The sequence below is a fragment of the Scyliorhinus canicula genome, chromosome 12 (genome assembly GCF_902713615.1).
Source record: "Scyliorhinus canicula chromosome 12, sScyCan1.1, whole genome shotgun sequence".
Lineage (NCBI taxonomy): Eukaryota > Metazoa > Chordata > Chondrichthyes > Carcharhiniformes > Scyliorhinidae > Scyliorhinus > Scyliorhinus canicula.
The window spans coordinates 2,580,753-2,596,824 of record NC_052157.1 but is presented as its reverse complement, the minus strand read 5'-3'; the positions used below and the strand labels follow the sequence as shown (position 1 = coordinate 2,596,824).

Here is a 16,072-nt window from a genome sequence, read left to right as displayed (position 1 = left end):
TGTTTCTTTTTGTAACTTATTTTATTCTTATTCCCTTACCATCATTTCTCCTTGCCTTGCTTTTTCCAAGGCAGATGTTTTCATTCTCGGCCGGTGCTGTTCATTAACAAGCTGCAAACACGTTTACTGGGCCTACTGGAGAGGGGGAGTGGGGCAGGAGACATCGTTCTGAATGTTCTCTTTCCCCTGTAGACAAGGGCTCGATATCTGCACTGTGAGATTGTTAAAACTGGTGTGAATGCTGCAAGCACCTCGCTTTGATTGCAATGTTAGGGATCCAAAGCAATCTGACCAGCCATGTTAAATCAATAATGTGCTTGGAAATGCTTCACTGCTTTAGTAAAGCAGCTGCCTTATTAACATATCAGTCTTGTACAAGATCCTCGCTTTAATGATTTATAGCAATGTAGAAAACCCAGCTGTCTCTGGGTTTTAGACTTGGAGTGACACTTTGGAGTGATGCCTGTGTTGGATCAGTTTACAAGTTGAGTCGGCAAACTTGTATGATTGGTCTGCAAGTTGCAAAACCCCACATTGAAGTACAACCTGTCCAGCAACGTTTGTTGTGGAGAGGATGAAGAATTTTCGGGGAATTTTGCCAGGTTTTGTTCACAGGAAACCAATGTTCAGCCACCATGCAGGTGAGTAAGATGATAGGAAATAGGAGCAGGAGGGGGCCATTGGATCCATTGAACCTACTTCACCATTAAATACCATCATGGCTGACCTGATTGTGACCAGAGCTCCACTTTCCTGCCTGTTTCCCCCATAAGGTTAGCACTGTTGCTTCACAGCGCCACAGTCCCAGGTTCGATTCCCAGCTTGGGTCACTGTCTGTGCGGAGTCTGCATGTTCTCCCTATGTCTGCGTGGGTTTCCTCCGGGTGCTCCGGTTTCCTCCCACAAGCCCCAAAAGACGTGCTTGTTAGGTGAATTGAACATTCTGAATTCTCCCCCCGTGGAACACAGCTTTGAATATTTTCAATGACCCAGCCTCCACTGCTCTCTGGGAGGGAGGGATAATCCAGGAAACTATAGGCGAGTCAGTCTAACTATTGGAAGCAATTCTGAGAGAGAGTTTGGAGAGGCAGCGATTAATCAAGAATAAAAGCAAATTACTGCGGATGCTGGAATCTGAAACGAAAGGGAAAATGCTGGAAAATCTGGCAGCATCTGTAGGGAGAGAATAGAGCTAACGTTTAGAGTCCGATGACTCTTTGTCAAAGCTAACAGACAGAGAAAGTGGGAAATATTTATACTGTGGAGTGAGAATGAAAGATGAGTCATAGCCACAGAAACCCAGGGAAACCGGGTGCTAATGGCCACAGAAACCAAGGGGAAAGAGTGCTAATGGCAGTCCCCAGAGAGAATAAAAGATGTGAAAGGCCAAACAGCAGGGAAACTATGATCAGAGGGTGAACTGTAGGTGTGGGGGGGAGGAAGGGGGAAGCAAAGAGGAAAGGTGGATAAGATTGGGGTGGAAAGAATCAAGAATAGTCATCATGGTTTTGTTCAGGGGAAGTCATGTCTCACCAACATGATGGAATTTTTTGAAGCGGTGACCAAATGTATAGATGAGGGCAATGCATTTGACGTAGTCTATTCAGACTTCAGCAAGGCCTTTGATAAAGTCTCACATGGCAGACTGATGGTGAAGATCAGAGCCCACGGGATCCAAGGAAATTTGGCAAATTGGATCCACAATTGGCTGAGTGGCAGGAAGCAGAGGGTGATGGTCGAGGGGTGTTTTTCTGACTGGAAGCCTGTGTCCTGTGGGGTCCCATAGGGGGCAGTGTTGGGGCCCTTGCTGTTTGTGGTTATATAAATGATTTGGATATGAATTTAGGAGGGTTGATCAGTAAGTTTGCGGATGATACGAATATTGGTGGGGTGGTAAATAGTGAGGAGGAAGCCGTTGATTACAGGAGGATATAGACGGGCTGGTCAGATGGGCTGATCAGTGGCAAATGGAATACAATCTGGATAAGTGTGTGATGATGCATTTGGGCAGATCAAACAAGGCAAAGGAATACATGATAAATGGCAGGACCCTGGGAAGGACCGAGGATCAGCAGTGCCTTGCTGTGTATATACACTGGCCCCTTAAGCTAACAGAGCATATACACACAATGGTTAAGAAGGCTTATGGTCTACTTGCCTTTATTAGCCGAGGCATAGAGTATAAGAGCAGGGAGGTGATGCTGAAACTGTATAAATGTTGGTTCGGTCACAGCTAGAGTATTGTGTGCAGTTCTGGAATCCACATTATAGGAGGGATGTGATAGCACTGGAAAGGGTGCAGAGGAGATTTACCAGGAAGTTGCCGGGCTGGAGATTTTTTTTTATCTATGAGGTTAGACTGAGGTTGTTTTTTCCTTGTAGTTCTCCCCCATATCCCTTGATTCCTTTAGCCCCAAGAGCTAAATCTAATTCCTTCTTGAAATTACACCACATTTTGGCCTCAACTACTTTATGTGGCAACAAATTCCACAGATTCACCTCTCTCTGGGTGAAGAAATTTCTCCTCATCTCAGTCCTAAAAGGTTTACCCCTTATCCTCAAATTGTGACCTCTAGTTCTGGACTCCCCCACCATCAGGAACATTCTTTCTGAATCTACCCTGTCTAACCCTGTTAGAATTTTATAAGTTTCTATGTGATTCCCCCTCAATCTTCTAAACTCCAATGAATATAATCCTGACCCAATTTAGTCTCGCCTCATATGACAGTCCCGCCATCCCCGGAATCAGTCTGGTAAACCATCGCTGCCCTCCCTCCATAGCAAGAACATCCTTCCTCAGGTAAGGACACCAAAACTGCCCACAATATTCCAGATGTGGCCTCACATGCAATTGCAGTAAAACACCCCTATTCTTATACTCAAATCCTCTCACTATGAATGCCAACATATCATTTGCCTCCGGGATGGTCAAATGGGCAGATAAGTGTCAGATGGAATTTAACCCTGAAAATTGTGAGGTGATACACTTTGGAAGGAGAAATTTTACAAGGAAGTATTCAATGAATGGCCTGACAGTGGGACGTTCCGAAGAACAAAGAGATCTTGGCGAGTTTGTCCATAAATCTCTGATGGCAGATATGCAGGTTAATAGGGTGGGTGAAAAAGGCATATGGTCCATTTGCCTTTATTAATTGAGACATAGATTAAAAAAGCAGGGAGGTCATGTTGGAGTTGTATAGACCTTTGGTGAGGCCACAGCTGGAGCACTGTGTGCAGTTCTGGTCGCCACATTATAGGAAGGATGGTGATTGCGCTGGAGGGGGTGCAGAGGAGATTCACCAGGGTGTTGCCTGTGATGGAACATTTGAGTTATGAAGAGAGGTTGAGGGGGGGGCAGCTCGGTGATGCAGTGGTTAGCACTGCTTTCCCACGGCATCATGGACCGGGTTCGATCCCGGCCCCGGGTCACTGTCCGTGTGGAGTTTGCACATTCTGCCCGTGTCTACATGGGTTTTACCCCCCACAACCCAAAGATGTGCAGGGTAGGTGGATTTTCCCTGCTAAATTGCCCCTTAAATTTAAATAAATAATTGGGAACTCTAAATTTATTTTTTTTTACAGGAGAGAGGTTGGATAAGCTTGGGTTGTTTTTGTTGGGAAGAGAAGAGAAGACGGAAAGAGGACTTAATCGTGGTGTACAAGATTATGAGGGGCATGGACAGGGTGGATAGGGAGCAGCTGATCTCCTTAGTTGAAGGGTCAATTACGGGGGGACACAAGTTCAAGGTGACTGACAGGAGGTTTGGGAGGGATGTGAGGGAAAACCTTTTTACCCAGAGGGTGATGACAGTCTGGAGTGCACTGCTTGAGAGGGTTATAGAGGCGGGTTGCCTCACATCCTTTAAAACTGACCTGGATGAACACTTGGCACATCATAGCATTCAAGGTTATAGACCAAGTGCTGTCAAATGGGATTAAGTAGGTAGGTCAGGTGTTTTTCATGCATTGGTGCAGACTCGATGGGCCGAAGGACCTCTTCTGCACTGTATCTTCTGTGATTCCGTGTGGTGGATAAAGGGAAACTAGTGGATCTGCTGTACTTCGATTTCCAGAAGGCATTTGATAAGGTGCCGCATGTAAGGTTATTGTGGAAAATAAAAGATCTTGGTGTAGGGGGTAGCATGTTGGCATTGATAGCAGATTGATTAGCTAACAGGAAACAGAGTTTTTCTGGTTGGCAGGATGTGACGAAAGGTGTGCGACAGGGATCAGTGCTGGACCCTCAGCTTTTTACAATCTATATAATTGAGTTGGATGAAGGGACTGAAGTACGGTTGCTAAATTTACTGACAACTCAAAGGTAGGAAAGTAACTTCTAAGGAGGCTGCAAGAAGACATAGATACATATAGATACATAGATGATAGGAGCAGGAGGCGGCCTTTTGGCCCTTTGAGTCTGCTCCGCCATTTATTACGATCATGGCTGATCATCCAACTCAGTAGGTTGTGTGAGTGGACAAAGAAATTAGCAAATGGTATATAATGTGGGCAAATGTAAAATTGTCCATTTTGGCAGGAAGAATAAAAAGTAAACTTATTATCTAAATAGTGAGATGTTGCAGAGGGATCTGGGTGTCCTAGTGCATGAATCACAAAAGACGGGTATACAGGTACAGCAAGTAATTGGGAAAGCTAATAGAATGTTATTGTTTATTGTAAGGGGAATTAATGACAAAGGTAGGGAGAAGTTTTGCTTCAGTTGTACAGGGGCATTGGGGAGACCACGCTTGAGTATTGTGTACTGTATTGGTCGCCTTATTTAAGCAAAGATGTAAATGTGTTACAAGTAGTTCAGAGAAGGTTGACTAAACTAATACCAGGAATGGGCGGGTTGTCTTATGAGGGAAGGTTGGACTGGTTGGGTTTGTATCCACTGGAGTTTAGCAGAGTGAGAGGCGACTTGATCAAAACCATTAAGATCCTGAGGGGTATTAACAGGATGGATGTGGAGAGGATGTTTCCTCTTGTGGGAGAATCTAGAACTAGGGCATCACTGTTTAAAAATAAAGGGTCACTCCTTTAAGAGGGAAATGAGGAGATGTTTTTTCTTTGAGGGTCGTGAGTCTCTGGAACTCTTCCTCAAAGGACAGTGTCTTTGAATGCTTTTAAGGCAGAGCTAGATAGATTCTTGATTACCAATAGGGTAAAAGGTTATCGGGGAAGGCAAGAGTGTGGTTATAATCAGATCAGTCATTATCTTACTGAATGGCAGGACAGGCTCGAGGGGCCGAGTGGACTCCACCTGTTCCTAATTCGTTTGTTCACCTCTCATTCTTCTAAATTCCAATAAGCAGAGGCCCAACCCACTTATTTGTCCTCATAAGACAACCCCGTCATGCCAGGAATCAGCCTGGTGAACTTGCTCTGAAATGCAAGTATATCCCACCATGGGTAGGAGGCTAAAGCTATACACAGTACTCCAGGTGCAGTCTCTTCAATGTTGCAAGATTTCCTACTTTTATACTCCATGCCCCTTGCAATAAAGAACATTCCTAATTATGTTCTGTACTTACAAACTAACTTGCAACATTCTGCAGACTCTCCATTTAAATAATATTGTTTTCTATTCTGTCAAAGAGACCAACTTCCCATTTTCCCACATTATACTCCATCTGCCAGATTTTTACCCACCCACCTAACCTGTCTCTATTCCGTTGCAGATTCTTTGTGTCCTCACAGCTTGCTTTCCTGCCGATCTTTACACCATCAGCAAATTTGCTACAATACAGTCGGCCTCTTCATCTAAGTCACTAATACACATTATGAGTAGTTGAAGCCCCAGCACTGACCCCTGCAGCATTTAACTGATTATATTTGTTTGTCAACCTGAAAATGATCCATTTATCCCGACTCTGTTTCCTGTTAGTTCACCAATCCTCTACCCATACTAACAAAGAACGATACAGCACAGGAACAGGCCCTTCGGCCCTCCAAGCCTGTACCAGTCATGATACCAACCTTTGCCAAAACCCTCAGCACTTCCTTGTTCCGTATCCCTCTATACCCATCCTATCCATGTATTTTTCAAGATGCCTTTTGAACGCCGTTAATGTATCTGCTTCCACAAACTCCCCTGGCAACGCGTTCTGGCACTCACCACCTGGAACGCATTGCCAACGTATCACCCCCAACAGCATAAGCTGTCTCTTCTGCAGTTATCTTTTATATGCCACCTTATCAAATGCCTTTTGGAATTGCAAATACTGCTACTTCTACCGGTTCCCCTTTATCCACCTTGTTTAGTGGATCCTCAACATGTACATTTCAATGTCTAACCCTGCTTGCCATCCATCATGTGACATTGAGCTCTCTTAACCTGTGAGTTGAATAATAGAACCATAGACATTTACAGCACAGAAAGAGACTATTTGGTCCATTGCACCTATCAGTTTTTTTTGCAAGTACATTGCCAAACTGTACCCACTACCCCACTCCTTTCCCAAGCTCTAATGACTGAAGTTAAATTATAAAATGGCAAAAATATTATCTTTCTCTCCATCTACTTTTTACTACATTTCTCCCTAATCTCCTAATGGCACTGACGTGCTAGGGTTTGTTTCCATGGAACTGATACCTGTATATATACTGACTGCACCCCACCTTTCCCAGTCTGTATCACTCTCTAACTCCACCTTTTTCAGTTTCTGTAATCTTTTCCCACCATTCCCAGTCCGTATCACTCTGTAACTCCACCTTTCCCGGTCTGTATAATCTTTTCCCACCATTCCCAGTCCGTGTCACTCTGTAACTCCACCTTTCCCAGTCTGTATAATCTTTTCCCACCATTCCCAGTCCATATCACTCTGCACGCCATCATTCTGAGTCTCCATCACTCTATACGTCACCATTGTAATTAATCATTGAGTCACTGTGTTTGCAACCTCCATAGCCAAATATGCTTTTGTTGTTTAAACCATTCGCTGTCATTGTACGGCATGAAAAACAATTTCATGAAAACTTCACATTGAATAATTTTTCTGTGCAATGTACAGTTGGACAGTATTTCTTTAGGTAAACTCTCAGCAACTTCCTCCGACCAGTTTTGGTCTGAGGAAAAATCATTGAACTTGCTCGTGATGCATTGTTTCTACCTACTCAAACGGAACTAAATGGGATTGAACTGGTTTGTCATTAGCTGTGTAATAGCGCAAGAAGAGGACAGCGATCCATCTCTTTCGGATATATTTATTCCCTTTTTCATACACACGATCGAGTGATAGTGTGAACAACACACTTACTGGGTAAATTCTTCAATCCCCTCAATCACTGTACACTTCTGTTTTGGTTTCAAGGGCAGCATTTTTAGGGGTTTATTCCTGTAAAGGCACAGTGCAGTACCATAACAAATGTATTGACTTGTTTTCATTCCTTTAGGAGCAAAGCCCCCCCCTCCCAGCCATTTCGTATCAGCATTTGTCAGTGATGCAGTTGCTCATTTTGCCCTTGGTACATATTTCAGTCTATGGTGTCTTCACTCCTTTCTGCAACCTGTGTGCTGGGCCATTGATTCCATCCTCCATCTAAGCATCACCTCAGACTGGACCAAACTGTCTGACTCCATGACAAACCAGTTCAATCCCATTTAGTTCCGTTTGAGTAGGTAGAAACAATGCATCACGAGCAAGTTCAATGATTTTTCCTCAGACCAAAACTGGTCGGAGGAAGTTGCTGAGAGTTTACCTAAAGAAATACTGTCCAACTGTACATTGCACAGAAAAATTATTCAATGTGAAGTTTTCATGAAATTGTTTTTCATGCCGTACAATGACAGCGAATTGTTTAAACAACAAAAGCATATTTGGCTATGGAGGTTGCAAACACAGTGACTCAATGATTAATTACAATGGTGACGTATAGAGTGATGGAGACTCAGAATGATGGCGTGCAGAGTGATATGGACTGGGAATGGTGGGAAAAGATTATACAGACCGGGAAAGGTGGAGTTACAGAGTGACACGGACTGGGAATGGTGGGAAAAAATAATAATAATCTTTATTAGTGTCACAAGTAGGCTTACATTAACACTGCAATTAAGTTACTGTGAAGATCCCCTAGTCGCCACACTCCGGCGCCTGTTCGGGTTCACGGAGGGAGAATTCAGAATGTCCAATTCACCTAACCAGCACGTCTTTCGGGACTTGTGGGAGGAAACGGGAGCACCCGGAGGAAACCCACGCGGACACGGGGAGAACGTGCAGACTCCGCACAGACAGTGACCCAAGCCAGAATCAAACCTGGGACCCTGGCGCTGTGAAGGCATAGTGATAACCACTGTGCTATCATGCTGCCCACTTGACTCCACTCTGACTTTAGCTGTCCTGTTGTTAAAACCCATGCTTAATGATTCAAATTGTCTCCCTTGCCAACTCACCCATAATTGTATCCTATTCCCCACCAAGTCCAATTTGCAAGCTATATGTCTCCTCTTTGACCTCACTGTCTCCTGGATGCCAATACTTCAGATTTAAAATTCTCATGCTTGTGTTTAAATCTTCCATTTGGCGTCAACCCTTCCTATAAATGTAATCTTCACTCCTACAATCCCTGTTCCCCTGAATATGGCTTCATGCGCAATCCCCCAACGCCACCACGCCCCAACATGGACAGACTAAATGCCGTACTCTGACCTTCGATTACTAAATCCGTCGGCCTCTCCACCTACCTTTCCTCATTTAAGGTTCTCCTTAAAACCCACCTATGCGACCAAGCTTTTGGTCCACATCCTAATTTGACTTGGTATCCATTTTATTTATTGCGCCTTTATGCAGCACTTTGGGATGTTTTCCAGTTGAGATAGAAGTTGTTGTGCTTTGTCACTTGTCATGTGCATTTGTCCATTGTGTTTTACTTGTTACATGGCAAATTTCTGCCATTTGGACTGTATGAGGACAATTGAGGTCGACACAGGAGCCAGATGTCTAATCCCTGACTGACTTTACCAATCCCTTTATTTTAAAAAAACAGGCGTTAACCTGCAGCCTGGAGAGTGAGTAACATGCACATATCCCTGAACAATTGGACTTTGTGTTCTCGAAGGAACCATTCTTCTTTGGTTTGGCAGCGGGCTAATAGCGGGATCTCCATTGATTTTTCTGCAGGCTGTTTTCGAGAGTACTTGGCCATCGAGCAACAGAGGCGGCTTCTTTCTGTGGATGAAGATGAGGAATGTGATGCTTGCAACAGCTCAGTTCCGCAGGGCTTTGAAAAAGGCTCCAGCAAACCCACCGCAGACTCCGGGGCTCTCGGGTAGGCCTCACATTGGACAGACTGGGGAATTAAGAAAGAATTTCCTCTTCAGCTAATCTATGCAGGGGCACATTTATTTCTGGAGCTGATAAAGTTGGTACCTTTAGTGAGGGTTGCAATATTTCCATTTGTCACCCTCCAGGGCTTAGTAAACCAAATGATTCTAATTGTACCTCTCTTGTTTGTGAGAGGAGTTTTTTTAACCTTGGTTTGTTTATAGAATTCTAATAAAGAGTACAGGAAAACATAGTTCAAATAATCTTGGCATATGACTTCAATTGTTGCACAAGTTTACTGTTAATTCTGGCAAATCTACCACTTTCAGTGTAGTAATAAGATGTAAAACTCAATCTTGTATTTAACTACTTTTGCTTCCCGCTACAAAAGCTTCATGTTGCATGCAGTAGGCGTGTACGGTTATATGTTAGTGTGGGCAGGAAGCCTTCTGGCGTCACTGCCACACTCAGTGAGAACACCTCATTTAGCAAAGACTATGAATCGAACCTGGCACATTGTGCTTCATGAGGAGCACCAGATGAAGGCAAAGTGTTAGTGACCCATGGGGTGCTTAGTTTGAGATGGGACAGGCAGGTCCATGTCCACGTAGGGGCCTGTGCTATTGCAAGGAGTACCCTGTTACCCTGTCTGCGGTACTTCAGGCAGTGTAGAATTTGATACAAATTTAATTTTGATGTGGAGTTTTCTGTACTCATTAAGCTTTTTACATTGCTATTCCTGTAACTGGAAATATTTTAATACGGAGGTAATATGTGTGAGAATCTATGTATGCAGACCAGGAGTCCCATAACCTTAGTTTGTTTTAATCAACACAGTTGAGTCTATATTTAGGGGAATACTCTTCCCTCGTGCTGCTGTCAGCGAGAGAGATACAACACAATATTGGTGATGCTAGCTGTTCCTAACAATCTGCCCAGTGGTGGAGCAGCGACCCACATGGTTCAATATTCTGAGACAGCACGGTGGCACAGTGGTTAGCACTGCTGCCTCACGGCACTGAAGACCCGGGTTCGAATCCCGACCCCGGGTCACTGTCCGTGTGGAGTTTGCACATTCTCCCCGCGTTTGCGTGGGTCTCACCCCCACAACCCAAAAGATGTGCAGACTAGGTGGATTGGCCATGCTAAATTGCCCCTTAATTGGGAAAAAAAAGAATTGTGTATTTAAAATTTATTTTTTTAAATGGTTCAATATTGTGACAGACAAGTGTTTAGAGCTGTTTAACAGTTATACTCTACCCAGACTGCTGTGGTATTGTACCTCCTGACTGCGGGTTTCACACAGATTCTCTTCTGATACCATGGCAGGAATACAGTGTCACAGTAAGAAGTCTAAATGTTGTTGCTCAGAAAGGACAGATTTTGCCGGCTGCTGTGTTCTGTGTAAAACCAAAGCATCAATCCTTGCTGGGACTGTGCATGGGTGCATATCCGGTGGGACGGGCTCTGATTCAGCTTTGATGCTGTCCCATCATCGAATATCATGCAACACGTGTGGTCACTGCAATCGTTGCAGCTCGTGGAACTTACCGAGTCATCCATGCGACTGTGGTTTTAGACAACCAGGGGAGTGAATTGGCTGGAAGGAAATGGTGGTTCCTGGTAACTTGCTCTAATCTGTTCTGTTCTCTAAGCAGATGGCAGTGACTTGGATGCTGTCAGCCATGGCAGCATGGATAGCTCTAATGACACTAACACTGTGGAGCAACCCCAGTTCAGCTCTGAGCTGATGAAAGTAGATTCCACTGATGATCGATCTAGCACAGGTACATTTAACGGTGTCACCAACATCTGTCAATTCAAAGTTATTTTATCTTTTATTTTGTTCATTGCTTTTTGACTGTCCCTACTTGTCTATCTGCCCGTTTGTAATCATCTACTTATGCCCATCTTACATGGCTTCTGATTTCCTGCTCATCGTGATGACCTGTTCTCTTCCCCTCCCGGCTTTACTTTTACCCCCCACCTTCCTACCCTTGTACATGCAGCTAGACTTGGCTGTAGCTTGAGTTGTGGATATGGCTGCCAGGAGTCCTTGTCTGAAAGAGTTCCATCTCTCTCTCCCTGGATTTGCTCAGAAATGAAGACTGAGCGTATGTTTTCAGGTAATTGTCTACTGCCCACTGTGTGCTTTCTCGGCCTTTCCTTTCTGTTTCTGTTCTAACTGAGTTCCTCGTAGCTTTTAGTTTTCTTATTAATTCCTTGTTATTCTCACCATTGTTTTCCTCAATAATAAGAAAATTGCATGTTTGTTTTCCCATTCTAAGCTGCTGGAGTATATTTAAAATGGCCCACGGTAACAATCCAGTAAGAGGCTGCTACCCAATAGTCCAGGACACCGTTTTCTTCATTTAGTGGATTGAACATTTCTGGAAAGGACGTTCCCATCTTGAGGAGCCACCACGCTCCCAGGATCCGATTAGGTCACCTCCATCACCACCGGACGCAGGCAAGCTGCCCAGAGTGGTTTTCCTATTTGTTTTTCCTCCTTCCACTTCACATTATGTCGAAGCGAGTGTACCATCCACTTAGTGCTTCACCCAGATTACAGATTTATCCATTGCGAGTCACAGCCGTAAACTCTTCAGTGCAGTAAGTCGGTGTGTGAATCAGCACTTTATATTTGTGTGAGACCATTTCTGAGCCCACCTTCCCTTTTAATTTCCTCATTGCAATCAGTTGTTAACTGATTAATTTACTGGTGTTAAATTAATTTGTATTGCTAAAGTTCAGCCTCAAACAGTACAATTTGTACAAATGGTGTGTTGTAGATTCTACTGTTTAAACATCTTCCAAATGATAGACGGTTACAAGAAACAGAAAATAGCATAGTGGCATTTTTGGATCCATTTGCCTCCCTCTCCTTTGCCTCAAGCATCAGAAATCACTTGCAAGATTATTTGCTTTGGATGATAATCACTGCAAAAAGTGCAAAATAGGTTGGAACAAATTTCTGAGCAAACATTCAGAATGCATTTTGAATCTTGCTTTGTTTGTCCGTGACTCACCACTAATGGGCACTCCATGGAATCCTTGAGCAAATATTCAAACTAATCCAAGTTAGTTAATATCCTCTGCATTTAAAAACATTCTCTGCAAAGTTCTTGTTGGCCAGTAATGGCCTTTCATCTGCTTGTTAAAGCCTCTGGCCAACATGAGCCTGAAAGTTGATTTGTTTAACCTGTGCATTGTAGGTTCCTTTCAGACCTAATTTTCAATGCTTGGTTAGACATCTGTGTGTATTTTGGGTATGTGCCATCCATTAATTCTGAGCTGGTTACTGATCATCTACTGATTAAAGTCATTCTTCATTGGTGTTGAAGTCAGACTGTCCCTTTGGAGTACTGAAATTATTTTCATTTATTATATTGAAGCAGTCAGTGTCCACATGTAGAAATTATGAGGGGCATAGACAGAGTGGATAGTCAGAGACTTTTCCCCAGGGTAGAGGGGTCAATTATTCGGGGGCATAGGTTTAAGGTGCGAGGGGCAAGGTTTAGAGGAGATGTACAAGGCACGTTTTTTACACTGAGGGTAGTGGGTGCCTGGAACTCGCTGCCGGAGGAGGTGGTGGAAAGAGGGACAATAGTGACATTTAAGGGACATTGAGGGAAGCACGGTAGCATTGTGGATAGCACAATCGCTTCACAGCTCCAGGGTCCCAGGTTCGATTCCGGCTTGGGTCACTGTATGTGCAGAGTCTGCACATCCTCCCCGTGTGTGTGTGGGTTTCCTCCGGGTACTCCGGTTTCCTCCTACAGTCCAAAGATGTGCAGGTTAGGTGGATTGGCCATGATAAATTGCCCTTAGTGTTGGGTGGGGTTACTGGGTAATGGGGATAGGGTGGAGGTGTTGACCTTGGGTAGGATGCTCTTTCCAGGAGCCCGTGCAGACTCGATGGGCCAAATGGCCTCCTTCTGCACTGTAAATTCTATGTAATTCTATCTTGACAAATACATGAACAGGATGGGAATAGAGGGATACAGATCCCGGAAGTGTAGAAGATTTTAGTTTAGACGGGCAGCATGGTCAGCACAGGCTTGGAGGGCTGAAGGGCCTGTTCCTGTGCTGTACTTTTTTTTGTTCTTTGACTTGGACAATATTCAGGCTTAGGCTGATAAGTACCATTCGCCCCACAGAAGTGCCAGGCAATGATCATCTCCAACAACCATCTCCCTTTGATATTCAATGGCATTACCATCACTAAATGCCCAACTAACAACATCATGGGGGTTACTATTGACCAGAAGCTGAACTGGACCAGCCATATAAATACTGTGGCTACAAGAGCAGGTCAGAGGCTAGGAATCCTGTGGCCAGTAAGTCAACCTCCTGCCTCTTCAAAGCCTGTCCACCACTTACAAGGCACAAGTCAGGAGTGTGAATACTCTCCACTTGGATGACACGCCCACAACATTCAAAAAGCCCGACACCAGCCGGGCAAAGCAGCCCACTTGCCTGGCACCTGAAATATTCACTGCCATTTGCAAGATGCACTGCAGCAACTCACCAAGGCTCCTTCCACACAACGTTCCAAACTAGTAATCTCGACCATCTAGAAGGACAAGGACAGAGGTGACTTGGGAATATATCGCCATTCCTTCATTGTCGCTGCGTCAAAATCCTGGAAATCCTCCCGGAAAAGCACTGTACCTACACCACATGGACAGCAGCGGGTCAAGAAGGCAACTCACCACCACCTTTTAAGGCAGTTAAGGATGGGCAATAAATGCTGGGCTAGCCAGCGACGCCAAGTCCCATTAGTGAATTGTAAAAAAGACCTTTTGGGGGGAATAAATAGGGGGTCAGATGTAGATCTGAGGTTCTTCAGATGAATGGAGTATTTGGATAGGTGACATGCAGCTGAAGAACAGTATATTCAGCTGCTATTTGCAGGGTGAGATCTGGGGGCAGAACCCAGCCATTACCACACAGCGAGGACGAGAGAGAAGGTGGCACTCCAATGATGGCATAGTGCGCCTCCTAGTGGCTAATTTAAGAAATAAAATGAAATATGCTTTGGGACAAAGTTAATTCCTTGATCAAGAAACGGTGCAGCAGAGAGAAATGAGGCAGGTGAATATTAGAAATTACTGTCATTTTGTGTGTTGCCATGGGATTTTATTTTGCTGTAAGAATTATTTATTTGTGTGAAGGAGCAGAGATATGTGGACATTTTGCTTGACACCAAGCTAATCAGAGCCAATGCACAATCAATTTGTAGTTGTAACAATAATAATAATCTTTATTAGTATCACAAGTAGGCTGACATTAACACTGCAATGAAGTTACTGTGAAAAGCTCCCAGTCGCCACATTCCGGCGCCTGTTCGGGTACACAGAGGGAGAATTCAGAATGTCCAATTTACCTAACAGCACATCTTTCGGGACTTGTGGGAGGAAACCGGAGCACCCGGAGGAAACCCAACCAGACACGGGGAGAACGTGCAGACTCCACACAGACAGTGACCCAAGCCGGGAATTGAACCCGGGTCCCTGACGCTGTGAAGCAACAGTGCTAACCACTGTGTTACCGTGCTGCCCACACTCACTCACAAAGATTGCTGACTTGGGCATTTGCCCAATTAGCCACCATTTAACATTACAACTACACTAGTTAAGTTTTGCAAATAAACATAATTTGTTTAATTTCAAATTTACAAATGCCTGTGCATCTAGGTATGGCTGAGTCCACTAGCCCTTTGTGCTGCTCTATCTGAAGGTGCTGTGGGCTCAAGTAGAATTGTTGGTTACTGTAGATTTTTAAAAATGTAAAACGTCTACGAGCCCAGAGAGCAGTTCTGTATCAATTTAGCATTTCATTTCACCTTGGTGCTGAATTTTGGAGTAGAATATGGACGTAACAACCAGGACTTCCCTATCACCCAGCTTCGTTAGATACCATAGCAGCTGGATATGAATCTAAACCTCCTCACCCCATCCCACATTCAGGTTTCCTCACCCACAAATAGTGGCTGACTTTACTGATCTTCAGCTGCAAAACGTGTCCTCGTATAACATTCAACAGCCAGACATCCCACGTTAGCCTCGGAAGGAGAACCTATCTTGTCGGCAAAATGTGACACTTGGGAGAAGGAGGAAGTATACGCTCCAACTTCAAAACAAAACTTGGTTCAATGTCACAAAAGTAAGCGTATGTTTCAAAGAAATACTTTATTGCCATAAAATGTGTATTTTGTGTTCAAGGTGGGCAGTCAGATCTTGGATATAATTCCTTATCGAAGGAAGAGGTTCGACGAGGAGACCTGTCTTCGGCCCTTGGATCTGAGCAGTCTGCAGTGGGTCAAGCAGTGGATAAAGATGACAAAAAGGAGAGCGACTCCAGCTCATGTATATCCTCCCCACTTATGGATTTTACATATTTGTATAGAGCATAACTTGAATGTTTGAAATAATAGGGTTGGGCGGCACGGTGGTCCAGTGGTTAGCACTGCTGCCTCACGGCACTGAGGACCCGGGTTTGATCCCGGCTCTGGGTCACTGTCCGTGAGGAGTTTGCACATTCTCCCCGTGTCTGCGTGGGTTTCACCCCCACAACCCAAGGATGTGCAGGTTAGGTGGATTGGCCACGCTAAATTGCCCCTTAATTGGCAAAATTAATAAATGGGTACTCTAAATTTATTTTTTTAAACTTTAAAAAAAATGAAATAATAGGGTTAAAGTTGTTTGTAAACTGTTCTGCAGCCACACAGGCTTTTCTCGCTGAAATTCTGAGAGAGTTTGAGATATCAAACGTTTCTTCATGTTTGAAAGGGGCACAACACTTACA

At 44.2% G+C, this 16,072-nt stretch overlaps 1 protein-coding gene across 10 annotated transcripts in view; it reads left to right on the top strand.

The window, feature by feature from the left end:
- Window positions 1–16,072, top strand: part of dennd4a (DENN/MADD domain containing 4A) — a 195,360-nt gene that overhangs the window by 128,415 nt on the left and 50,873 nt on the right. For 5 of the 10 annotated variants that reach the window (XR_005462571.1, XM_038814021.1, XM_038814018.1 and 2 more), the window contains exons 18-21: window positions 9,119–9,266; window positions 10,918–11,049; window positions 11,272–11,388; window positions 15,490–15,633. Coding sequence is in view for 9 of the 10 variants with exons in the window: in XM_038814021.1 (XP_038669949.1) it covers window positions 9,119–9,266; window positions 10,918–11,049; window positions 11,272–11,388; window positions 15,490–15,633 (541 nt within the window). In the remaining variant the exon portion in view is untranslated. The remainder of the gene's footprint in view (window positions 1–9,118; window positions 9,267–10,917; window positions 11,050–11,271; window positions 11,389–15,489; window positions 15,634–16,072) is intronic. The other 5 variants (XM_038814023.1, XM_038814020.1, XM_038814024.1 and 2 more) reach the window with 3 other exon arrangements.